The 27,177-nt window shown below is 40.0% G+C and overlaps 1 protein-coding gene across 2 annotated transcripts in view; it reads right to left on the bottom strand.

The window, feature by feature from the left end:
- MTMR8 (myotubularin related protein 8) overlaps positions 1–27,177 on the bottom strand; it is a 249,806-nt gene that overhangs the window by 140,890 nt on the left and 81,739 nt on the right. For both annotated transcript variants that reach the window (XM_043457715.1, XM_043457716.1), the window contains exons 7-8: positions 5,803–5,935; positions 4,374–4,483 (exon numbers count right to left, since the gene is read on the bottom strand). In XM_043457715.1, coding sequence (XP_043313650.1) covers positions 4,374–4,483; positions 5,803–5,935 — 243 coding nt within the window. The remainder of the gene's footprint in view (positions 1–4,373; positions 4,484–5,802; positions 5,936–27,177) is intronic.

Below are 27,177 nucleotides of genomic sequence, written 5' to 3'. Positions count from 1 at the left end.
AAGAGGAAAGAGAACAGTAAATAGAAGAGGATAAGAAAAATTCTTTTCTTAGGAATAAGAAAGTATTGAGTTGACTTCCCTGGTGGCCGAGTGGTTAAGAATCCACCTGCCAATGCAAAGGACATGGGTTCAATCCCTGGTCTGGGAAGATTCCACATGCTGTGGGGCAACAAAGCCTGTGTTTCACAACTACTGAAGCCCTAGAGCCTGTTCTGCACAAGAGAAGTCACCACAATGAGAAGCCCATGCACTGCAACTAGAGAGTAGTCCCCTTTCACTGCAACTAGAGAAAATCCTCACAGCATCAAAGACCCAGTGTAGCCTCCCCGCCAAAAAAAAAAGTGTTGAGCATATTTCTGAGGGATGAAGCCAGTGAAGGAAAAGGTTAAAAATGTAAGAGAGGTGGGAAAACGAAAATATAGGGGTAAAAGTTTCCTTGAAGAAGAAGGGGATGGAATTAAGAATACAGGTATGAGGCACCATTTCCTCTAAGATAGCAAGGAAGGAGCAAAAAATAGTTGTGTGGGAAGATGAGAGACTACCTTTATTTTTCTATAAAGATGAAGACAAGTCTGAATATGTGCTTATAGAGAGGAAAGTAACAGTGTTATAGCCAGCTTGAAAGTAAAATATGTATTAGAAATATCTGCTTGGTGGAACAGGGCTGGGATCCAACCAATATTATGCACCATAAACTTAATACAAATTAACATGGCTATGGGATTTATTCCTTTGTAGCATTGTTTAGTAGTCAGGATATAAAAGCAGAGAAAGCAGAGAATGAATGAGATTAGCAGGGTAGGTAGAATGGAAGGATAAAGAGGCAAGGTGGAATTGATGAGGTGCTACACCACCACTAGGTCTTGGCCTCATAGGGAAGAAAGTAGGAAAAGGTGGAAAAAAAATTGAGTTAAAAGTGCAGAGGTCTTCATGGGACAGAAAAACCAGGTTAGCTGGAGTAAAAGTATGAGAACTGAGGTATAAAAGTTCAAAGAACTATATCAGTGCTGAGTGTTTTATAGGTTTGTACATGGACATTCAAATCTCCCGGGATTGAGAGGAAGAATCAGGATGGAGAGGAAGTCACCTACATAAAATGGTTTCCAAAGTACTTACGGGAGAAAAGAGAGCCACTAGGAGAGGTATAGAGCAGAATAGCTAATTGAATCAGACCTAAAAGGAGGAACAAGTTTTGTAAAAAGCAAGGGGAATATTGAACCTGCCATGGACTGTGAGGTTCAGGGGTGTGGGAAAATGAGTAACCTCTGTAATAGACTGTACAAAAAAATGATATTCCTAGAAAAATAGTTAGGTTGCAAGACAAGAATTACAGAAATCTGGAAAAAAGTTCTCAACCTTTTAAACTTCCCAGTTAACCAAACACCTCATGTAGTATCAGAGGCCTAATAGCAGCTACACTCTTTCCTTAGGGCTTGACATGGAGTGAAAAGTCACTGGTAGACAGGAAAAGATGTTTAATTTCACCAATGATTAAAGAAGTGCAAATCAAAACAAGACATAAAATGCATCACCTATCAAATTAGCAAAGATTAAAAAGACTGATGATAACCATTGCTGGCTATGTAGAGAAAGAGGCATTGTTGGCGGGAATGGAAACTGGTGTAACCTAGTTGAAGGGCAATCTGGCCACATCTAGTAAAGTCTGAAATATTCATACTCTTCAACTGAAAATCCACTTTTAAGAATGCCGACACATATAAAGAAATATGTTCAAGGCTATTTGATACAACAATGTCTGCATTTGTAAAAAATGCGAATAACTGAATTGTCCATTAACAGGGACCAATATTTTAAGCCAGAGGCTATAAATCTCACCTCCAACTGAGAAAATGGCAGAAGAGAGGTGAAAAGTGATTCTCTCCTTTCTTCACTTCTACCAAATAATAGGGGTGGGGTGAAGAGAGCATGTTCTCATGTAGGAAAGTATAAACAACATTTCAAAATGAGAAAATGTACACTCCAAATTTCTTCTTTTTTTAACATCACCTAATAAATGAAATTCAAATATTCACTTAATAGAATATTATATAGTCACTGAAAAAAATGAGGTAGTACTGATTGAACTGACCTAGAAAATATTTATCATATATTAAGTATAAAAAGTTAGTTGCAGAAAAATATGCACAACATAATCTTACTTTTACAAAGTAGTAATAATAGCAATATATATATATAGTTATAATTCTTTACCAAGTGAGATATCAGGGAAGCCCTATATATAATTATATATGCTGAAAATCTAGACCTGTACTGTGCCATATGGTAGTCACTAGCCACAAGTGTCTATTTAAATTTAAACTGATCAAAATTGAATAAAGTTTTAAATTCCTTACTCTCACTAGCCACATTTCAAGTATACAACTGCCACATGTGGCTAGTGGCTATTGTATTAGTACAGATCCAGAACATTTCCAATATCACATGAATCGGGCAGCACCCTCTCACTCAGTCATGTCTGACTCTTTATGACTCTAGGCTCCTCTGTCCATGGAATTTTCCAGGCAAGAATACTGGAGTGGGTTGCCATTTCCTGCTCCAGGGGATCTTCTCAACCCAGGGATCAAACCCAGGTCTCCTGTAATGCAGGCAGATTCTTTATCTTCTAAGCCACAAGGGAAGCCATCAACACAGGAAGTTCAAATAGTGCTGATCTAGAGGCATACATTAAACTATTAACAGTGATGTATATAGTGTGGGGGCAAACTACAGGGAATATACACATTTTATGTTATATACTTCTGAACTGTTTACTTCTTCTACAATGTACAGGTATAACTTTTATAATGAGAAAAATAAATAAAGATAATGAGAGACAAAGAGAGAGGGAGGGACACTATAGTGTTTTTGAGAACAACAAGATTTCATGATTGCCAGGGTCTTGTGGGCAATGGGGAGTCATTGGAGGATTTTGAGTTTAAAGTGACATTATCATATTTGCTCAAGAAAGATGACTTTAGAATCAATTTGGTGGCCAAACTGGGGAGCAATTACTAGAGACAAGTAAACCAGTCAGAAAGATATAGTACTTAAGGCAGAGGCTGGAAAGAAAGGATAGATTTGAGAAACACTTGAGGATAGCTGACAGGATGAGGCAATTACCAGATGGAGGGGAACAGAGAAAATTCAAGGCTGACTTTTTCAAGCTGGGGATATATAGGTGTTCATGGAGATGGGAAGCACAGGATAATTGTACAAACGCGGGCCTATTTTTTTTCATCAATTTATTTTAATTCACAAATGTTTATGAGGTTGTACTACCTATCAAATCTATTCCTCTTCTCCATTCTCACTCTCTTTGGTCTCATGAAGTCAGTTTCAGAAAGGAAATACAAATGTATGGGTATAGGACATGCAAAAAAGGAACAGTATAAAGAATGGCTAGAATAATGGGTTTGAAATGACCTAGGGGAGTCACACAGTAAGCACTAATAATATATTATAATGAAAAATGTAGGCAATAGGATTAGGAAATTGAAAAACATTAGGGCTAGATATTTAAGATAGTTAAATACACACACTCTTAAAAACCTTTTAAGGCAGAGGCTATACATCTCATCTTCAACTGAGAAAATGGCAGAAGAGTGGTAAAAGTGATTCTCTCCTTTTCTTCACTTCTACCAAATAATTGGGGTGAGGTGAAGAGAGGAAGTTCTTGTGTAGGAATATATAAACAAAATTTCAAAATGAGAAAACGTACATTCCAAATTTCTTCTTTTTTTTTTTAACATCACCTAATAAATGATACAGAAGCCAGGGTTCTGAAGATCAGAAAGTAAGTGACTCAGCATAAATGAGTGATGAAGTCTACTTAGACTGTATTCAGAGGCAGACCTATACAAAGACATCAGAAAGCTCAGCTTTATACTCAGAGCTCTGAAAACCCATAGAACCAAACTGCATTTATTTTATACCCAGTCTTACTTCCACTTGGTACCTTAGAATCAACACAAAGATACATCAGAGTATTTGAGTTGGAAGGACCATGAGATATTATTTAAGAGTTTTTTAACCAGAGATCTGAGGTCTGTATACTCTCTGAAATTAAGGTCTGTTTTCTGTATGCATAGCCATATGTACATTTTTCCAGGGGAGAGGGTCAATCATATTGTCAAAGAGTTCAGTACCCACGCCCCAAAAAAGTTATGTCATTATATTCTAGTCTAACCACCTTGCTTTACAGAGGATGATATTTAGAGAAGGAAAGAGACTTGCCAAGGGCACAGAGTAAATTAGTGGCAGACCTCAATCTAAAAACCAGGTGTCTTTTTCTTATATTCTTTCCATGATAAACTGCTACTTTAAGAGATCCCATAATTATGTCAGTGCAAGTTCTTTAAAGTCCTGATTATTACCTTTGCAATGAAAATTCCAGCATCCATAATAGCTTTAATGTGTCTCAACCACCCTGAGCTCTCCAGGCCGCTAAGAAATTCACTCATTGTTGGAGTTTTCAATTCACAAACTAAGGTAGAAAAGGAAGCAGAGATTGAAATTCACAATTATCTCAGTTTATTCAACAAGAAAGGGGACAAAGTGGATCCCCATTTCGTAAATGAGGAAGCTGAGGCACAGAAAGGTTAAATAATTAGTTGGAAATCACACAGTGAATCAGGGACAGTACTAGGACTAGAGTCTACCATATCTCCTAGTTTGGTTTTCTGCTTTCTCAAGTCCATAGAATCCACCCCCAACACCACAGAAATCTCTAAAGAAGAGAGACAGAAGACTGAGTTAGTATCCACAGAAAAATACTCATATCTCCTGCTATTAGAAAATACATTTGATCCCCATTCTAACTCCTCCTACTCATCCTAACTCTGTAGCCCTTAACATCTGTCTCGACTTCCATATCACCACCTACTCCCTTGCAGTTCTGTGCTGTCTCAACAGTTGAAAAAAATTATTTTAATTTTCATGCATTTTGCACTGGTTATCCAACAGAGGGCAATCTTTTGCCTCAAAAAAAAATCTGCAAAAGGTTCTCTTCTACTATACAATATTCTGGGACAAAAAAGAAAGGAGGAAGAGACCTAAGGAAGAGGAATCCTAATACCCTAAAAGGGCTGCAGACTGAGGAGGCAGGATCTGATAAGGGTCATGAGAAGGAGAGGTCCTGGAAGACAGTATAAGTAAAAATTGAGGAAAAGAAGAACAGGGACTTCACTTAAGGAGGGCAGGTTTTCCCTAATGTGTGCCTGAGATGACATATCACATCATGGATTCCTGGATAGTGGCTTTGGGAGAAATGTTCTAGACTCAAGACTCCTGTGAGGCCCTGATCTCACCTAGCCCCCATTCTGATCCCAGTTAGTTTGCAGCTATGACAGATGACCAATTGCTTGATAGCAGCTTTATTCCTTTGAAGTCTAAATTCACCCCCTTTATCAGCACAGTGATGAAACTGGACTGACTCTTTACAGCAGATTAAATGAGGAACATGAAATAAATCCCAAATTCACTTATATTTGTGTTGATCTACCCACCTCTACATAGCAGTCTCTATAATTTTATACAAATACATTATTTCCATAGCAACTAAACCCAGATGGACTCCACAGAGTTATGAAACTAAATATTGTAGTTCCTTTGTCAGACCAACACTGCTATAATTCAATACTATCTATGCAAACTGGATTCGTAATATAGTCAAAAATCTTATCACCTATTGATTCTGCTCTCCTGGTTGCTTTTATATTTCACCCCAAAATCAGACATACTTTTTGCTTACACAATTATGCGATCTGTTTAGACTCTGGCCTAGCCCAGGTGAAATCCCTGTACCTTCCAAGAGTTTCTGCAGGCTGCTCCGCATGACATGGATGTTCTCAATGCTCATGAACCTGAAGCGAATATTGGCATAGTTGTCTTCATTTTCATACCCCTTCCCAGCTGCTCGGTTAGCCAAGGCATTTAACTGCAATATTGAGAACATAAGAACAGATAGAGCAGATGATGAAAGAACATGGTTTGTCAATCTCAATGCTTCATTCTAAACAGTTTTAAATCTTATCCACTTAAAAATAAGTCAGATCAGATACAGCATATTCTGGAATGAAGAGAATTTCATTGGCATTTAGATAAGGTATTTTAAGTAACAGAATAGTACAGGGAAAGATAAGGTATTTTTAGTATTTTTATTTTATTTAGTATTTTTATTTCTTATTTATTTTATTTATTTTTTTTAATTTATTTTAACACTGTGAGTGCTCCCCACACACTCCACGAGCGGGGGCAAACCCAGTGTGGCCGGAACACTGCGAGTGCTCCCCACACACGCCAGTGATATTTGTCTGCAGTGCCCCTCCCTCCCCGCAGCACAACTGAACAAGCGAACCTAAACAAGAGACCACCTCTGCCCACTGTGTCAGGGCGGAAATCAGACACTGAAGAGACCTGCAAACAGAAGCCAAATAAACAAAGGGAACCGCTTCAGAAGTGACTGGTGCAACAGATTAAAATCCCTGTAGTTAACACCGACTGCACCGGAAGGGGCCTATAGATATTGAGAAGTGTAAGCTGGAACGAGGAGCTATCTGAAACTGAACCGAACCCACACTGACCGCAACAGCTCCAGAGAAATTCCTAGATATATTTTTCCTTAATTTTTTTTCTTTTCTTTTTTGTTTTTTTTAATTTTTTCTCTTTTACTTTAAAATTCCCTATTACTCCTCCATTACTCCTTAACTTTCATTTTCATATATTTTTAGGATTTTTTTAAATAGAATTTTTTTTCTTTTTTTCTTTTTTTCTCTTACTTTCTTTTAAAGTCCTCTATTACTCCTTAATTTTCATTTTCATTTCACTATAACCTTGGGGAAAAAAAAAAAGAAGAGGCCCTATTTTTAAATCGAACTTCATATATATTTCTAAATTTTTTTGTGTGTTTTTGTTTTTAATATTGTATTTTTAAGAGTCTAACCTCTACTCTAGATTTTTAATCTTTGTTTTTCAGGATTTGATATCAATTTTGGACATTTAAGAATCCAATATTCAGTACCCATTTTCACTCAGGAGTGTGTTGATTACTCTCTCCCACTTTTGACTCTCCATTTTCTCCCTCAGATCACCTCTATTTCTTTCCTCCCCCTTCTCTTCCCAATCCAATTCTGTGAATCTCTGTGGGTGTCTGGGCTACGGAGAACTTTGGGAACAGAGAACTGTGTAGATCTGTCTCTCTCCTCTTGAGTCCCCCTTTATCTCCTCCTGCTCATCTCTATCTCCCTCTTCCCTCTCCTCTTCTTCATGTAACTCTGTGAATCTCTCTGGGTGTCCCTCACGGTGGAGAATCTTTTCACCATTAACCTAAAAGTTTTATTATCAGTGCTGTATAGTTGGAGAAGTCTTGAGGCTACTGGAAGAATAAGACTGAAACCCAGAGGCAGGAGAATTAAGCCCAAAACCTGAGAACACCAGAAAACTCCTGACTACAGGGAACATTAAGTAATAAGAGACCATCGAAAAGCCTCCATACCTACACTGAAACCAACCACCACCCAAGAGCCAATAAGTTCCAGAGCAAGACATACCACACAAATTCTCCAGCAACGCAGGAAAATAGCCCTCAGCGTCAACATACAGGCTGCCCAAAGTCACACCTAACACATAGACCCATCTCAAAACTCACTACTGGACACTCCATTGCACTCCAGAGAGAAGAAATCCAGTTCCATGCACCAGAACACCGACGCAAGCTTCCCTAACCAGGAAACCTTGACAGCCAATCACCCTACCCCACCCACTGGGTGAAACCTCCACAATAAAGAGGAACCACAGACCACCAGAATACAGAAAGCCCACTCCAGACACAGCAATCTAAACAAGATGAAAAGGCCCAACAGGTAAAGGAACATGAAAAATGCCCACCAAGTATTTTTTTTTAATTTATTTTACTTAGTATTTTTATTTATTTTTATTTTTAAAATTTTATTTATTTATTTTATTTAGTATTTTTATTTTATTATTAAAACCCAGCCTAAGAGATTGATTGAAGGATATGACAGCTATGAGGATGTCTGATCTGAAGAACTAAAATAATAATTTTGAGTTTCCTATCACAAACAACATTCTAAGTAGAATATGTTAACTTGTAGATTTTTTTTCCTGCATGTGTTAATGTGAATAGTTTGTGTTTTTGAGGTTTCAGTGGCATTGAATGTTTTCTCAGCTGAAAAGGCTTTATATTGAGAAAAAAATCTTTATAATTGAGAAGTTCAAAAGTATTTATAACTGAGAAGCTCTTGAAAGAAGTCTAAGAACTTCAGGGCCAATTAATTATAAAGAACTACTGTAGAAAAATGTCTAAAACATGACTTCATGAGATACATGACTTTCACTCATTGATAAAATTGAAATGGAGCTACCAAGGGCCATTTTAACACTATATTCAGCTGTTATAATCAGAATACTTGTAGGTCATATGAAGAATGTTGGGTGGGGTAGTGAGTAAATGAAACTCGCAGAGAGGAGACATTAATTGAAAAACTAGAAAGCAGCCAAAATACCTTTTATGATGATGACCATCTTACTAATGTTGTCTGGGCCTATTTTCTAATCTCCCATTACTGTGCATTCAGAAGGTAGGAGGAGCATGTATATGGATAGGGTGTAGTTTCTGTAGTAATAAGAATTTAAGAATGCCATTGAAACCTCCAAAACACAAACTATTCACATTAACACATGCAGGAAGAAATTCTACAAGTTAACATATTCTACTTAGAATGCAAGATATTCGTTAAACGGAAAAACGATGGTAATTCTGATTTCTTATCACACAATGTCACTGAGCTTTCATTAAATTAATGACAAACATCAAAGGGACACCTCAGGAGGTGTAAGCAACAACCACCTAGTAACAAGAAAGTTTATTAAGATTGATGGATGCATTCACAAATTAAACAATAATTATAGTAGTCCCTACCCCAGTTTGGGCAGCAGCAAAAAGGCCAGTCACTACAGATAGCTAGCTACATCATACCACTAATACACTCTCTGGAAATAGGTCTGGCATATCTGAGAAACTGCTACGCATTAGCAGCCTAATGTTCAAGTAGGAAAGAATATATAATATTTGCTGAACCCCTAGTATGTGTATACTACATACTGTGCTAGATCCTTCACATATATTATCTCATTTAATCCTCAACAAAAGCCACTAAAGATAGGTACTTTTATTATCCCCATAAGAAGATGAGTTCAGAGAGGTGAACCACTTTCAACCAGAATCATACGGATAAAAACTGAAGGCAAGGTCTGAACCCAGATTTGATCAACTCATAAGGACGGAACTTTGTTACCACAATAGTGTTTCTAATAAAAGTATAGATCTAGCCATCCAGAAGAGGAGTGTTGCTAGATGTTCGTATGTCCTCTGAGAGAGGAAAAATGGACCTATTAAAAAGGACTTTTGAGGAACTCCCCTGGTGTTCCAGTGGCTAAGACTCCATGCTCCCAGAGCAGGGGGCCCAGATTCAATCCCAGATCAAGGAACTAGATTCCACATGACACAACTAATAATTTGCATGCCACAACTAAAGATTCCTGGAGAAGGAAATGGCAACCCACTCCAGTATTCTTGCCTGGAAAATCCTATGGACTGAGGAGCCTGACAGGCTACAGTCCAGGGGGTCAGAAAGAGTCGGACATGACTGAGGACGCGCACATACACACACACACACACACACAGACACTAAGGATTCCACATGTATCAACAAAGGTCGAAGGTCCTACATGCTGCAACTAAGACTTGGTACAACAAAATAAATAAATAAAATACACTTAAAAAAAAAGAGTGATTTTTCGATCTTTCATTTGGACAAAGGGCACCAATTCTTTAGTTTTTCAAAAGCTTCGTACTTCTCTTTACCATTTTAAGATTAATAATGGTGAAAGACACAGATTTGATTAAACTCTTTCTAATCCCTGAATGTCAAATGCAGTTTTAGTTGAAGCAAGACACCAAACTTCTGAGAAATTGAAGGATGGTTGTTTTTGTTCAGTTGCCCAGTCGTGTCCCACTCTTTACTATGCCAGGCCTCCCTTATTCCTCACTATCTCCCAGAGTTTGCCAAAGTTCATGTCCATTGCATCGGTGATGCCATCCAGCCATCTCATCCTCTGATGCCCTCTTATCCTTCTGCCTTCAATCCTTCCCAGCATCAGGAACTTTTCCAATGAGTCGACTGCTTGCATCAGATGATCAAAACACTGGAGCTTAAGCTTCAGCATCAGTCCTTCCAATGAGTATTCAGGGTTGATTTCTGTCAAGATTGACTGGTTTGATCACCTTGCTGGCCAAGAGACTCTCAGGAGTCTTCAGCACCAGAGTTTGGAGGCATCAATTCTTTAGCACTCTGCCTTCTTTAGGGTCTAGCTCTCACAACTGTACCTGACCACTAGGAAGATCATAGCCTTGACTATACGGACGTTTGTTGACAGAGTGATGTCTCTGCTTTTTAACACACTGTCTAGGTTTGTCATCACTTTCCTGCCAAGAAGCAATCGTCTTCTGATTCCATGGCTGCAGTAACAATCCACAGGGATTTTAGACCCCAAGAAAAGGAAACTTGTCACTGCTTCCACCTTTTCCCCTTCTACCTGCCATGAAGTAATGGACATTGACATCTTAGGAATCAGTGAACTAACATAGCCGGGAATGGGCAAATTTAACTCAGATGAACATTGTATCTATTACTATGATCAAGAATCCCATAGAAGAAATGGAGTAGCCCTCAAAATCAACAAAAGAATCCGAAATGCAGTACTTGGGGGCAACCTCAAAAATGGCAGAATGATCTCAGTTTGTTTCCAAGACAAGTCATTCAACATCACAGTAATTCAAATCTATGCCCCTACCACCGATGCTGAAGAAGCTTAAGTTGAACAGTTCTATGAAGACCTAGAAGACCTCCTAGAACTAACACCAAAAAAAAAAAAAAAAAAGTTCTATTCATTACTGGGGATTGGAATCCAAAAGTAGGAAGTCAAGAGATGCCTGGAGTAACAGGCAAGTTTGGCCTTGGATAACAAAATGAAGCATGGTAAGAGTAATTGAATTATGAAAAGAGACTGCACTGGTCATAGCAAACACCCTCTTTTGACAACACAAGAGACGACTTTACTCATGGACATAACCAAATGGTCAATACTGAAATCAAATTAATTATATCCTTTGTAGCTGAAAATGGAAAAGCTGTACACAGTCAGCAAAAACAAGTACTGGAGTTGACTGTGGCTTAGATCATCAGCTTAGATCACAGCAAAAATCAGGCCTAAATTAAAGAAAGAGGGGGAAAGCAATAGGCCAGCCAGGTATGACTTTAATCACATTCCCTATGAATATGGAGTGGAGGTGAAGAATAGATTCAAGGGATTAGATCTAGTAAATAGTGTGCCTGAAGAACTATGGACAGAGGTCTGTAATACTGTACAGGAGGCAGTGAATAAAACTATCCCAAAGAAAAAGAAAACCAAGAAAGCAAAGTGGTTATCTGAGAAGGCTTTACAAATAGCTGAAGAAAGAAGAGAAGTGAAAAGCAAGGGAGAAAGGGAAAGGCACATCCAACTAAACACAGAGTTCCAAAGAATAGCAAGGAGAGACAAGAAGAGCTTTTTCAATGAACAATGCATAAAAATAGAGGAAAACAACAGAAGGGGAAAGACTAGATCCCTTCATGAAATATCAAGGGAATATTTTGCCCAAAGATGGGCACAATAAAGGACAGAAATGGTAGAGAACTAGTAGATGCTGAAGTGATCAAGAAGAGATGGAAAGAATACACAGAAGAACTGTACAAAAAAGATCTTAATTAATCAGATTTCTACGATTTTGTGGTCAGTCACCCAGAGACAGACATTCTGGAGTTCACATGAAGTCAAATGGGCCTCAGGAAGCACTGCTGTTAATAAAGCTAGTGGATGTGATGGAATTCCAGTAGAGCTATTCAAAACCCTAAAGAATAACGCCATAAAGGTGTCGCACTCATTATGTCAGCAGATCTGGAAGACCTAGCAGTGGCCACAGGACTGGAAAAGGTCAATCCTCATCCTAATTCCCAAGAAAGGTAGTACTAAAGAATGTTCCAACCATCAGACGATTGCACTCATCTCTCATTCTAATAAGGTCATGCTTAAAATCATGCATGCTAGGCTTCAGCATTATGTGAACCAAGAACTTCCAGCTGTCCAAGTTGGGTTTAGAAAAGGCAGAGGAACCAGAGATCAAACTGCCAACAGTCACTGGATCATAGAGAAGGCAAGAGAATTCCAGAGAAACATCTACTTCTGTTTCATTGACCATGCTAAAGCCTTTGACTGTGTGGATCCTAACAAACTGTGAAAAGCTCTTAAAGTATACCAGACCACCTTACCTGTCTTTAAGTATACCAGACCATGTTGTATTCTTAAAGAATACAAGACCATCTTACCTGTCTCCCGAGAAACCTGTATGCAGGTCAAGAAGCAACAGTTAGAACCCTGTATGGAACAACTGATTGGTTCAAGACTGAAGTGGGAGTTCAACAGGGCTGTCTGCCGTCACCCTGTTAGTTTAACATATATTGCTGAGCACATCATGAGAAATGCCAGGCTAGATGAGTTACAAGCTGGAATCAAGATAGGCGGGGGAAACATCAACAACCTCAGATATGTGGATGACATCGCTCTAATGGCAGAAAGAAAAGAGAAACTAAAGAGCCTTGTGATGAGGGTAAAGGAGGAGAGTGAAAGAATCACTTTAAAACTAGATATTTAAAAAAACTAATATCATGGCATCCAGCCCCATTACTTCAAATAGAAGGGGGGAAAGTGTTCTTGATCTCTTCTGCTTCTACTATAGGTCTCTACACATTCTGTCCTTTATTGTGGCCATCTTTGGGGCAAAGTGTTCCACTGACATTTCCAGTTCTCCTGAAGAGATCTCTAGTCTTTCCCCTTCTGTAGTTTTCCTCTACTTTTGTGCATTGTTCAATGAAGAACACCTTCTTGTCTTTCTTTGTTAATCTCTGGAACTTTGCATTTAGTTGGATGTACCTTTTCTCTCCTGAGAAAAGAAAAAGGATGGATGTTTGTCCATTTTTGCGATCTCTCTGACAACATCTGCCTAAAGCCACAGTGTGGTTTCAAGCACATGCCTAATTCTGCAGTCACAACCCCTGGCTTAGGCTTCAATCTAAATCACTGACCTAGCAATCACTAGTTAGCAATGAAACCACCTAGTCAGCCACATTCCACATATCAAATTATAAGCAAAATTATTTTGTTCTGTGGCTGTGTGTGAAAAGAAAAGACTTTAAGAAAAGGGAACCTGAAAGATGGCGGAGGAGTAGGTGGACGTGGAGTACATCTCCCTCCACAGATGCATCAGGAATAAACCTTCAGATACAAAAATGCATGGAGGACACCAGCTGAGAGTGGACAGAAGTTCCTGACCAGTGGAAAAGAATATATAGAACCAAGCAAAACTCGGTAGTATGAAGGAACTAGGGGGAAAACAGGAGTGTTACTAGGACTGGACCTGTCCTTGGCAGGTGGGGGAACTGAAGCAGGGGTCTGATCCCCACAACAGGGTAATTGTCTGAGTTGGAGGAGAAACATTTAAGGCTGTGAGTGAAACAGCTAATCTGTGGCAGCCTAAATGGAATGAGAATCAGACAGTCCTTGCTGCAGCCTTACATACTCTGAACAGGGACACAGGTACCCTAGAAGGTGCAGCGGCTGGGAGCTGGACCTTAGGGATTGTGGAGCAATCCTATGGCAAGGGCTGCTGTTGACTGCAGAGACATGGACCGAGGGGACATGAGGAAGGAGATTGCAGTGGGAAATGCCTGTGGAGGTAAGTGAGGCAGCCATGGAAGTAAGGCAATACTGCTGAGTCACATGTAGGGGATGGAGCCATCACCATAGCATCTCTCTCCCCACAAGCGAGCACCAGCAGCTGAACAATAGAGAGACTGGCCCATCAAGCACCTGATACACTGAACTACAGAGCAGGACCACCCCCAGGGTGCCCCTTTAAGCACCTGAAGTGCTGATCTACAGAGTAGGACCCCAGCCAGGGTGGCCCCTCTATGTAGCTGATGCACTGAACAACAGAGAAGGACCCCAGGCAAGGGAGCCCTCTAAATGCCTGAACAAGCAGAGCTACAGAGAAAGACTAGCCAAAGAGGCCTTCTGATCGCCAGCTACCAGAGGCTCGAAAAAAGACCCTGAAAGGGCCATAACTCCACCGGCTGAGGCAGTCCGTGTCCCTGCACACTTGGCACCGCCAGGATCCCAGTGACCTAAACAGCTGTGCCACCTTCACACTCAACCCTCACTGGGGTAGAGCTGCCACTTGTATGCAGGGTCGCTTCAGTTGTGTCCAACTCTTTGCAACCCTGTGGGCTGTGGCCTGCCAGGCTTCTCTGTCAGGGGGTTCTTCAAGCAAGAATACTGGAGTGTATTGGCCAATACTGGTGCCTTACCCTTCTAGAGCACTATATTTCCTGCTGCCCTAGCAGCTAACTCCCCTGAGGACCTGGCGCTGCCAGAATCACTGCGACCCAAGCAGCTACAACACCTCCGCACCTAGCCCTCACTGGGGCAGACCCAAGTCCTCCAGGACAGTCTCAGGAGCAAAAACTTCAATGGACGACCCACACACAGAGGTGGAAATAAAACCACAATAGAAACCCAGGGGCAGTGTGGCTGAGGAAGAAGAACCAAAACCTTCTCACCAGCTGTCCAAGCTGCAGATTGAATCCCCATGATCAACTAGGCAAACTTTCTGTGGAATATATAAAAGGACATTGAGGGCTCCCACAAAACAAAATGCACTAGTTCTCAGAGCTGTGGACACTGGAGGCAAAATCACACAGGTGAAGGACCAGATTAGAATCTGAGGTGTCCCCACAGCAGGTCCAGAGACCAGCACATTATCAGAGGGCATCCTCGGAAGGTGAGGTGGACTGTGATTCCCAGCATGGGAAACGATCCTGACAGCAGTGACTAAAGAAAAACATTTACTATGCTTATGTTTTGACTTATTCTATTGTTAATTTTGGATTTTCTTTTCCATTTCCTTTTTGCCCCCTTCTGTTGTAGTTGTCAATTTTATTGAAACTATTAAAGCTAATTAAGCTTTTGAGTTTTTGTTTTGTTTTTTTTTTTTTTTTTCAGTCACACTTTTTATTGTTGTTATAAACCTCTGACTCTATTTTGAGATTTTGCAGTTCTGTGGAATTTTCTTTTTTTTTCTTTATTCTATCCTCTTCCTTTTTGATATCTTTTTTCTTTTCTCCATTTTTAATTTTAATTTTTAAACCTATTATTATTTTTTCTACACTTATTCCTTTGTATGCTTTTCCTACTGTTCTCTTCCCCTTGCAGTTAAACTTTAATTTACATAAATCTTCTTTATCTGTCTCTATTTAGCTTTAAATATTTATACTTCCCTTTTCTTTCCTTCCTTTCCTCTCAATATATTTGTTACTTTTGTTTTCATTGCTTTATACCACACTTGGCACCTTGCTTTAGTTTTGTTTTCTAGTTTGTGCTTTAGTTAGCCTTGTTCTTAACAGGTAGATATAATTTTTAGTTTCCTTTGTTTGCTAGGTCAATCTATCGTACTTTATTTTGTTGGACAGTTTTGATTTTGCTTATGGATGTATATGTATGTGTGTATATTCCATAACTTCAATCATATTTACCTGATTTTCTAACAGCTATTTGTCTGAGGTTCATCTTTGGTTTCTTGTTTTAGGTTATGTTTTAATTTCACTTATTGTCATAACAAACCACTTGTGGAATCTTCGTTCCTGACCAGAGATCAAGCCCTGAGTCTTTGGAGTGGGAACACTGACTCCAAGACCCTAGACTACCAGAGAATTAACCCTAGGGAGTGTCAAATAGTGAGAACTCCCACAAAGGAAATCACTTGAATACAAGACCAGGCATCACCCAACCACCTGTGCAGGATGCCTCATCTAAACAACAAATAAAACAAAAATACAAACCCAATCATCAACAGACAGGGTTACCACCTCACTCAGTCTTTCCCATGAGAGTAAAAACAAACAGGCAAAAATTCAGCATAAACCTCACCCTATATGAAGCTTACACAAACCACAATACCAACCTTAGGGGGCAGAAACCAAAAGGAGGAAAGAATTCAACCTTGAAGCCTGGGAAAAAGAGACCTCAAACACAGTAAGTTTAAAAAAAAAATAATGAAAAGGCAGAGAAACACTGCACAAATGAAGGAACAAACTAGAAACACAGGAGTTCAAATAAGTGAAGAGGAAATAGGCAAACTACTTGAAAAAGAGTTCAGAATAATGATAGTAAAGATGATCAAAAACCTTGAAAACAGAATCCAGAAAATGCAAGAATCAATTAACAAAGACCTAGAAGAATTAAACAGTGAAAAAAAAAAAAAAAAAAACAGAGACAAACAACACTATTACTGAAAGTAAAAATAGTCTAGAAGGAATCAATAGCAGAACAGCTGAAGCAGAAGAATGAATCAGTAAGCCGGAAGATAAAATGGTGAAAATAACTTCTGAAGAGAAGAATAAAGTAAAAAGAATGAAAATAACTGGGGATAGTCTCAGAGAACTCTGGGACAATGTCAAACACACCAACAATCAAATTATAAAGGTCCCAGAAGAAGAAGAGAAAAATAAAAGGTATGGGAAATTTTTTGAAGAGATTATAGTTGAAAATTTCCCCAACATGGAAAAGGAAATAGTCAACCAAGTCCAAGAGGCTCAAAGAGTCTATGCAGGATAAAACCAAGGAGAAACACACCAAGACACATACTAATAAAACTAAAAAAGATTAAACACAAAGGAAAAATACTAAAAGCAGCAAGGGAAAAGTACCAAGTAAAATACAAGGGAAATCCCTTACATTTAACAGCTGATCTTTCAGCACAAACTCTGCAGGAAGGGAATGGCAAGATATAATTAAAGTACTGAAAGCAAAAATCTACAAGCAAGATTATTCTACCCGGCATGGATCTCATTCAGAATTGATGGAGAAATCAAAAGGTTTTCAGACAAGCAAAAGTTAAGAGAACTCAGTACCACCAAACCAGCTTTACAACAAATGTTCAAGAAATACAAGAGAAGAAAAAGATCTACAAAATCGACCCCCCAAAATTAGGAAAATGGCAATAGGAACATAGATATCAATAATTACTTTAAATGCAAACGGATTAAATGTCCCAACCAAAAGACACAGATTGGATGAATGGATACAAAAACAAGACCCATATACATGTTGTCTACAAGACACCCACTTCAGACCTAAAGACACATATAGACTGAAAGTGAGAGGATGGTAAACTATATTCCATGAAAATGGAAAGCAAAAGAAAGCTGGAGTAGCAATCCACATATCAGACAAAATAAACCTTAAAATAAAGATTATTACAAGAGATAAGGAAGGACACTACATAATAATCAGGGGATCAATCCAAGAGGAAGACATAACAATTATAAATATCTATGCACCCAACATAGGAACATCTCAATACATAAGAAAATCACTAACAGACAGAGAAGGAGAAACTGACAGTAACACAGTAATAGTAGGAGACTTTAACACCCCACTCACACCAATGGACAGATCATCAAAACAGAAAATTAATACGGAGACACAAATGCTAAATGATACATAAGATGACAATCTGTCCTTGACTGATAGCCAACAGGCAGTGAAGGTTCAAACGCTCAACGAGAAGCAGCAGTAGGAAAGCCTGGGCACCAGGCATGTCATTGAGCTATGTTGAGTGGCTGAAGGGCATATTCCTGCCAGTTAGGGCTAACAAAATATGGTCCACTTGAGAATGGAATGGCACACTACTTAGTATTCTTGCCTTGAGAACCCCATGGACAGTATGAGAAGGCAAAAAGATATGACACTGAAAAGGAACCCCTCAGGTCAGTAGGTGCCCAGTATTATACTGGGGTAGAGCAGAGATATAGCTACAGAAAGAATGAAGAGTGTGAGCCAAAGTGGAAATGACGTCCAGTTATGGTTGTATCTGGTGGTGAAAGTAAAGTCAGATGCTGTAAAGAACAATATTGCACAGGAGCCTGGAATGTTAGGTCCATGAAGCAAGGTAAACTGGATGTGGTCAAACATGAAATGGCAAAAATTAACATTGATATTTTAGGAATCAGTGAACTAAAATGGACAGAAATCAGAGAATTTAATTCAGATGACCATTATATCTAATACTGTGGGAAAGAGTTCCACAGAAGGAATGGAGTAGCCCACATAGTCAACAAAAGAGTGAAATGCAGTACTTGGTTGAAATCTCAAAAATGATAGAATGATCTTGGATAGTTTCCAAGGCAAACCATTCAACATCACAGTAATCCAAGTCTATGCCTCACCCTCTAATGCTGAAGAAGCTGAAGTTGAATGACTCCATGAAGACCTACAAGAACTCCTAGAACTAACACCAGAAAATATGTCCTTTTCATCATAGGTGACTGGAATACAAAAGTAGGAAGCCAAAAGATACCTGGAATAACAGGCAAGTTTGGCCTTGGAGTACAAAATGAAGCAAGACAAAGGCAAAAGCAAATCAAGGCAAAGAGTTTTGCCAAGAAAAATGCACTGATCATAGCAGACACACACTTTCAACAACACAAGAGAAGATTCTACACACGGGCATTACCAGATGGTCTGTACAGAAATCAGAATGATTATATTCTTTCCAGCCAAAGATGGAAAAGCTCAATACAGTCAGAAAAAAAAAAAAAGAGATCTGGAATTGACTGTGGCTCAGATCATAAGCTTCTTATTGCAAAATTCAGGCTCAAATTGAAGAAAGTAGGGAAAAACACGAGGCCATTCAGATATGACCTAAATCAAATCCCTTAAGATTATAAGCTGGAGGTGATAAAGAGATTCAAGGGACTAGATCTGGTAGACAGAGTGCCTGAAGAATTATGGACAGAGATTCATAGCATTGTACAGAAAGTGATGACCCAAAATCATCCCCAAGAAAAAGAAATTTAAGAAGGCAAAGTTGTTGTCTGAGGAGGCCTTACAAATAGCTGAGAAAAGAAGAGAAACAAAAAGCAATGGAGAAAGGGAAAGATATACCCAACTGAATGCACAGTTTCAGAGAATAGCAAGGAGAGATAAGAAAGCCTTCTTAAGTGACCAATGCAAATAAATAAGAGGAAAACAATAGAATGGGAAAGACTACAGATCTCTTAAAAAAAAAAAAAAAAAACTGGAGAAGGGAACTTTTCAAACAAAGATAGGCACAATAAAGGATAAAAATGGCGAGGACCTAACAGAAGCAGAAGAGAGTAAGAAAAGGTGGCAAGAATACACAGAACTGTACAGAAAAGTTCTTAATGACCCAGTTAACCATGATGGTGTGGTCACTCACCTAGAGCCAGACATCCTGGAGTGTGAAGTCAAGTGGACTTTAAGAAGCATTACTGCGAACATAGCTAATGGAGGTGGTGGAATTCAGGTTGAGCTATTTCAAATCTTAAAAGATGATGCTGATAAAGTGCTATACTCTTTAGGCCAGCAAATTTGTAAAAGTCAGCAGTGATCACAGGACTGGGAAAGGTCAGTTTTCATTACAATCCCAAAGAAAGGCAATGCTAAAGAATGTTCAAATTACTGCACAATTGCACTCACTTCACATGCCAGCAAGATTATCCTCAAAATCCTTCAAACTAGGCTATGGAAAATGTAAACTGAGAACTTTCAGATGTACAAGCTGAATTTAGAAAAGGCAGAAGAATGAGGGATCAAATTGCCAACATAGTCTGGATCATAGAAAAACCAAGGCAATCCCCCCCATAAAAACACATCTACTTCTGCTTCATTGACTATGTTAAAGTATTTGTGTGGATCACAACAAACTGTGGAATATTCTTACAGAGATGGGAATACCAAACCACCTTACCTGCCTCCTGAGAAACCTGTATGCAGGTGAAGAAGCAACAGTTAGAACCAGACATGGAACAACAGGCTGGCTCCAAATTGGGAAAGGAGTATGTCAAGGCTGTATACTGTCACCCCCTGCTTATTTAACTTATATGCAGAGTATATCATGCAAAATGCTGAGCTGGATGAAGCACAAGTTGGAATCAAGATTGTGGGGAGAAATGTCAACAACCTCAGATATGCAGATGATACTACTTTAATGGCAGAAAGTGAAGGGAAACTAAAGAGCCTCTTGATGAAAGTGAAAGAGGAGAGTAAAAAAGCTGGCTTAAAACTCAACATTCAAAAAATGAAGATCATGGCATCCAGTCCCATCACTTCATGGCAAATAGATAGGGAAACAATGGAAATACTGACAGACTTATTTTTTTTGACTCCAAAATCAATGTGGACAGTGACATCAGCCATGATATTAAACGACACTTGCTCCTTGGAAGAATGGCTATGAAAAACCTAAATAGTGTATTAAGATGGAAATATCACTTTGCTGACAAAGTTCCATATATAGTCAAAGCTATGGTTTTTCCAGTAGTCATGTATGGATATGAGAGTTGAACCATTAAGAAGGGTGACTGCCATAGAATTGACACGTTCAAACTGTGGTGTTGGAGAAGACTCTTGAGTGTCCTTTGGATAGCAAGGAGATCAAACCAGTCAATCTAAAGGAAATCAACTCTGAATATTCAGTGGAAGGACTGATGCTGAAGCTGAAGTTCCACTATTTTGGCCACCTGATTCAAAGACCTGACTTACTGGAAAAGACCCTTATGCTGGGAAAAATGAGGGCAAGAGCAGAAGGGGGGATGGAGGATGTGATGGTTGGATGGCATCACTGACTCGACATGAGTTTGAGTAAACTCAGGGAGATAGTGATTAACAGAGAAGCCTGGTGTACTGTAGTTCATGGGGTTGCAAAGAGTCAGAAATGACTTAGCATCTGAACAAGAATAACAAATTTGTCCTTTACTTGCCTAGTGGGACACAATTCATCTACAGTCCCTTATTAGAGCCAGACAAAATGCTGAAGGTCAAGGAATTAATGCAGAGAGTTTAGGTGGACCAGAGGATCCTCCTTTCTGCAACACTCACAGACTGGTAAGACTAAGTTGTTCAAAGTACCTTCTCACAGACTTGCTTGACAGTGAAGGCTATAATAAAAAGAGTTTCCAAATGGTTCTCCACATGAAGAATATGTTGCCTCCACAATTTAGAGATGACACCCCTCAAAAGCAGGAAGTAGTTATGGAATGAAAATAATGCCCCTTTCCCTTGGCAACACAATTCTCCTAAAAGAAAAGGGGAGGGGGAATGAGAGAGTCAATTCCTAGGTAGGTTGATAAGAAGTCTGTGGTCCCCGAAGAGGAGCAAGGGGTCTGGGGCTCTCAAAGAAGAGATAGGGGTCTGGAATTCTCAAGGAGGAGGAAAGGACAAACTTTTTTCTACATTCCTTAGTCTTAGTAAGGATTATATAACAACAATGTATCCTGCTTGAGGACATGTTTCTCCTTCTTGAGAACCTTTTGACTATTCCCGTTATCTTAAAATGTATATTATGGGAGTGGGTCTGGTAAAATCTTTCTATTGTTAATTCTAATCCTGTCATCTTAAAATGTAAGCTGTGGGAATGGGTCTAGTAAGATCTTTACAACCTTAAGATATTCTTTTGATTTATTGCAATAACCAATTAAAAAGTATATAGTTCCCTTTGCTAAGACTAGCGAGGGGGGCCCTCTCTGTCCCCCTTCTGATGTCTATGTCAGAAGCTTTCTCTGTCCCTTTTTATACTTTATTAAAACTCTGTTACACAAAAGCTCATGAGTGATCAAGCCTGGTCCCTGGTCCCGAAGCTAAATCTTCTTCTTTAGAGATGACAAATTTGACATAGTTCACTGTAAGCTTTTATCTTCGGGGCTCATCTTCATCTGGGATCTTCAGGACAAGGTAAGAACACTCAGCTCTAGCCCTGTTTTCTCAGTATACATGTTTTCTTTACTTCACTAACTCTAGGGTGTGCCTGTGGGAATGAATGACACGCCCTGTGCAAAGCAAGTGATGAGCCCTGGTGCCTCATAATCACTGAAGGCAGCCCCAGAAAGGGGCACCTTGTCAGAGGTTTATACTGACCTGCCAATGCCAAGAGACTCCCAATGTCCCTGCGAGGGGAGCAGCCAAAAATGGGCAAAGCGTGTGGACCGAAATTTCCTTTCTCAGTCACCTTTTCCTGGTCTCTTTGACCATTTTGTAATTGCATGGGGAATTAGAACTACTAACCTAATCTGGTTCCTAGAATGTTGATGTTGACTCTTGTCATCTCCTGTTTGACCACTTACAATTTGCCTTGATTCAGGGACCTAACATTCCAGGTTCCTATGCAATATTGCTCTTTACAGCATCGAAACTTGCTTCTATCACCAGTCCCATCCACAACTGGGTGTTGTTTTTGCTTTGGCTCTATCCCCTCATTCTTTCTGAAGTTATTTCTCCACTGATCTCTAGTAGCATATTGGGCACCTACAGAGCTGGGGAGTTCATCTTTCAGTGTCCTATATTTTTGCCTTTTCATACTGTTCATGGGGTTCTCAAGGCAAGAATACTGAAGTAGTATGCCATTCCCTTTTCCAGTGGACAGACAACATTCCGACAGACCTCTCCACCATGACCCATCCAACTTGGGTGACCCCACACGGCCCCGAGGAGACACACATGATGACAAAGCAAGAGATTTTATTGGAAAAGAGGACACGGGTGGAGAGCAGCAGGGTAAGGGAATCCAGAACAGCTCTGCTACAGGAATCCCTTAGAAGAAAGATTCCCTCTAAGGCAGGAATCCTTTAGAAGAAATGGAGAAGCCATCATAGTCAAAAAGAGTCCAAAATGCAGTACTTGGATGCAATCTCAAAAACAACAGAATGATATCTGTTCATTTCCAAGGCAAACCATTCAATATCACGGTAATCCAAGTCTATGCCCCGACCAGTAACGCTGAAGAAACTGAAGTTGAACAGTTCTATGAAGACCTACAAGACCTTTTAGAACTAACACCCGAAAAAATATGTCCTTTTCATTATAGGGGACTGGAATGAGAAAGTAGGAAGTCAAGAAACACCCGGAGAAACAGGCAAATTTTCTCTTGGAGTATAGCATGAATCAGGGCAAAGGCTAATAGATTTCTGCCAAGAGAATGCACTGGTCATAGCAAACACCCTCTTCCAACAACACAAGAGAAGGCTCTACACATGGACATCACCAGATGGCCAACATCGAAATCAGATTGATTACATTTTTTGCAGCCAAAGATGAAGAAGCTCTATACAGTCAGCAAAAACAAGACCGGGAGCTGACTGTGGCTCAGATCATGAACTCCTTATTGCCAAATTCAGACTGAAATTGAAGAAAGCAGAGAAAACCACTAAATCATTCAGGTATGATGCAAATCAAATCCCTGACAACTATACAGTGGATGTGAGAAATAGATGTAAGGGACTAGATCTGATAGACAGAGTGCCTGATGAACTATGGATGGAGGCTCATGACACTATACAGGACACAAAGATCAAGACAATCCCCAAGAAAAAGAAATGCAAAAAGGCAAAATGGCTGTCTGAGGAAGCCTTACAAATAGGTGTGAAAAGAAGAGAAGTGAAAAGCAAAGGAGAAAAGGAAAGATATACCCATCTGAATGCAAAGTTCCAAAGAACAGCAAGGAAAGATAAGAAAGCCTTCCTCAGCAATCAGTGCAAAGAAATAGAGATAAACAATAGAATGGGAAAGACTAGAGGTCTCTTCAAGAAAATAAGAGATACCAAGGGAACATTTCATGCAAAGATGGGCTCAATAAAGGACAGAAATGGTATGGATCTAACAAAAGCAGAACATATTAAGAAGAGGCGGCAAGAATACACAGAGAACTGTACAAAAAAGATCTTCATGACCCAAATAATCACGATGGTGTGATCACTCACCTAGAGCCAGACATCCCGGAATGGGGAGTCAAGTGGGCCTTAAGAAGCATCACTATGAACAAAGCTAGTGGAGGTGATGGAATTCCAGCTGAGCTATTTCAAATCCTGAAAGATGATGCTGTGAAGGTGCTGCACTCAATATGCCAGAAAATTTGGAAAACTCAGCAGTGGTCACAGGACTGGAAAAGGTCAGTTTTCATTCCAATCCCAAAGAAAGGCAACCCCAAAGAATGCATAAACTACTGCACAACTGCACTCATCTCACACGCTAGTAAAGTAATGCTTAAAATTCTCCAAGCCAGGCTTCAGCAATATGTGAACTGTGAACTTCCAGATGTTCAAGCTGGTTTTAGAAAAGGCAGAGGAACCAGAGATCAAATTTCCAACATCTGCTGGATCATTGAAAAAACAAGAGAGTTCCAGAAAAACATCTATTTCTGCTTTATTGACTATGCCAAAGCCTTTGCCTGTGTGGATCACAATAAACTGTGGGAAATTCTGCAAGAGATGGGCATACCAGACCACCTGACCTGCCTCTTGAGAAATCTGTATGCAGGTCAGGAAGCAACAGTTAGAACTGGACATGGAACAACAGACTGGTTCCAAATAGGAAAAGGAGTATGTCAAGGCTGTATATTGTCACCCTACTTATTTAACTTATATGCAGAGTACATCATGAGAAACGCTGGGCTGGAGGAAGCACAAGGTAGAATCAAGATTGCCAGGAGAAATATCAAAAACCTCAGACATGCAGATGACACCACCCTTATGGCAGAAAGTGAAGAAGAACTAAAGAGCCTATTGATGAAAGTGAAAGAGGAGAGTGAAAAAGTTGGCTTAAAGCTCAATGTTCAGAAAACTAAGATCATGGCATCCGGTCCCATCACTTCATGGCAAATGGGGAAACAGTGGAAACAGTGGTTGACTTTATTTTTGGGACCTCCAAAATCACTGCAGATGGTGATTGCAGCCATGAAATTCAAAGACGCTTACTCCTTGGAAGGAAAGTTATGACTAACCTAGATAGCATATTAAAAAGCAGAGACATTACTTTGCCAACAAAGGTCTGTCTAGTCAAGGCTATGGTTTTTCCAGTGGTCATGTATGGATGTGACAGTTGGACTATAAAGAAAGCTGAGTGCCAAAAAATTGATGCTTTTGAACTGTGGTGTTGGAGAAGACTCTTGAGAGTCCCTTGGACTGCAAGGAGATCAAACCAGTCCATCCTAAAGGAGACCAGTCCTGGGTGTTCATTGGAAGGATTGATGTTGAAGCTGAAACTCCAATACTTTCACCAGCCGATGCAAAGAGCTGACTCATTGGAAAAGACCCTGATGCTGGGAAAGATTGAGGGCAGGAAGAGAAGTGGACAACAAAGGTTGAGATGGTTGGATGGCATCACCGACTCAGTGGACGTGGGTTTGGGTGTACTCCAGGTGTTGGTGATAGACAGGGAGGCCTGGTGTGCTGCGGTTCATTGGGTCACAAAGACACAAGACTGAGCGACTGAAATGAATTGAACTGAACTGAACTGAATGTAATCTGCCAAATTAAAGACTTACAAGGGACTTATGATCCATGCTGTTACTGTGTACTTTTACTTAGACCCATTGTATGGAAGCACCTAGCCTTGCTAGGAACTGAAAGTTACAGTATGGAAGCGCTTAGCCCTGCTAGGATCCGAGAGTTACCAAAGCATGTTTGGGAGCAAGGCAGAACTCTAGCTCCAGGAATGTCTCTCAGGCTAGAGGGCACTCTCTTGGCTGCCTGCCTCAGGGGCCAATGACCTGAAAGTGAGTCTGTGTCACAGCTGTGTCTTGCATCTATTTGGATAGAAGCACTGCTGGTGACCATGAGGTTTTTGAGGACACAGATCTGGAATTGCAGGATCTGGTATGATTGGAATTGCAATGGGCTTCTTCCTTTGGTAATGCTAGCTTTTAGCAGACCAGAGAAAGTGCTCCACTGCCTTCTGTCTCAACTCCTTAGATATTTCTTTTGAGGAGCCTGTGGAAATGAACTGGAAGGATTGGCCCTAGTAATTCGAGGACAAAAATCACTTTTTCCTCACTGGCCACCATCTACTACCTCTTTTGCCATCACATATACTGATGTAGCAATAACTCCCCACTTTTACTGTGGTCAGGACTGTCCTCAGAAATGTGCACAGGCACGTGGAAGACAGATGCTTCCCCAAGCAGTCCTAGTTACTCTGGGAAAGCTACACTGCTCCACCCCAGGTGGCATCAGTGGAAAAAAGGTAAATCAGACAAAGGTCTTGGTGGTACAGAACTAGAAATCAATTTGGGATGCCATCAGGTCTACACCTGATGCATTTCCACCCTACCTCGGTGGTAGAACCAAGAGGGATGAGTACGATGCCTGTGTCAGTAAGGGGCAGACTAAGTCCGACCAGGGAAGGAAAGCTTCAGTGGCAAGATTGTCCACACCCCCATCTAGAGCAGGGAGGGATGCCTCCAGTGGAAGAAGCCAAGGCTGTGGATGCCACTTTTTTTTTCCTCTTACAGATGGGAGCTAGCAGTTCCAAAAACACTCCTTTAAAATGTATTTAAAAAAACACTGGGATAAGTTTGATCCCCAGAATTTAAAAAAGACACGCCTGATCTTCTTCTGTGATACTGAATGGCCATGGTATCCTTTGGAAGATGGTACGCTGGCCTGTTGAAGGATCTCAATTATAATACTGTTTTACAATTAGTCAGTTCTGTAGAGAACAAGAGAAATGGGTATAAGTGACATATGTGTTGCTCTTTATCTCTCTGTGAGACATGCCAGACTTGTGTCCTAAGAGTACAGATTTGGGTGTGAAACCTTCAGCTCCCTCCTGTCCTCTTAACTTTGCCCCTGTATCTGGGGCTCCCAACTGAACAGGCTGAGAGTCAGGGCACCCTTCTAGGAAGGGTTGCCTCAGTCTCAGCAGAAATTCAAATGGTACCAATTGCAGTCAAGACTATCTAGAGGATCCAGAAAATTCCATAGAAGCCTTTACAGGACTAACTTCACCTTATGAGCTTACTTGGCGAGATATAATACATGTCTTAGGACAGACGCTGAACCCTGACTAAAAAACTAAAGTTTTAGGGAAGCTACTACTTTTAGAGATAAATGGCTTGAAGGCAAGGGAAAGGGGGAACATGAAATAGCTCTCCTTTCTGTTGGAAGCCGAGCAATTTCCATAACTGAGCCACTTTGTCAGATGCATTCTTGAAGG

This window comes from Cervus canadensis, chromosome X (assembly GCF_019320065.1).
Source record: "Cervus canadensis isolate Bull #8, Minnesota chromosome X, ASM1932006v1, whole genome shotgun sequence".
In the NCBI taxonomy this organism is placed as follows: Eukaryota; Metazoa; Chordata; class Mammalia; order Artiodactyla; family Cervidae; genus Cervus; species Cervus canadensis.
Note: the sequence above shows the minus strand (reverse complement) of the source record. Positions and strands in the feature narration are given on the sequence as shown.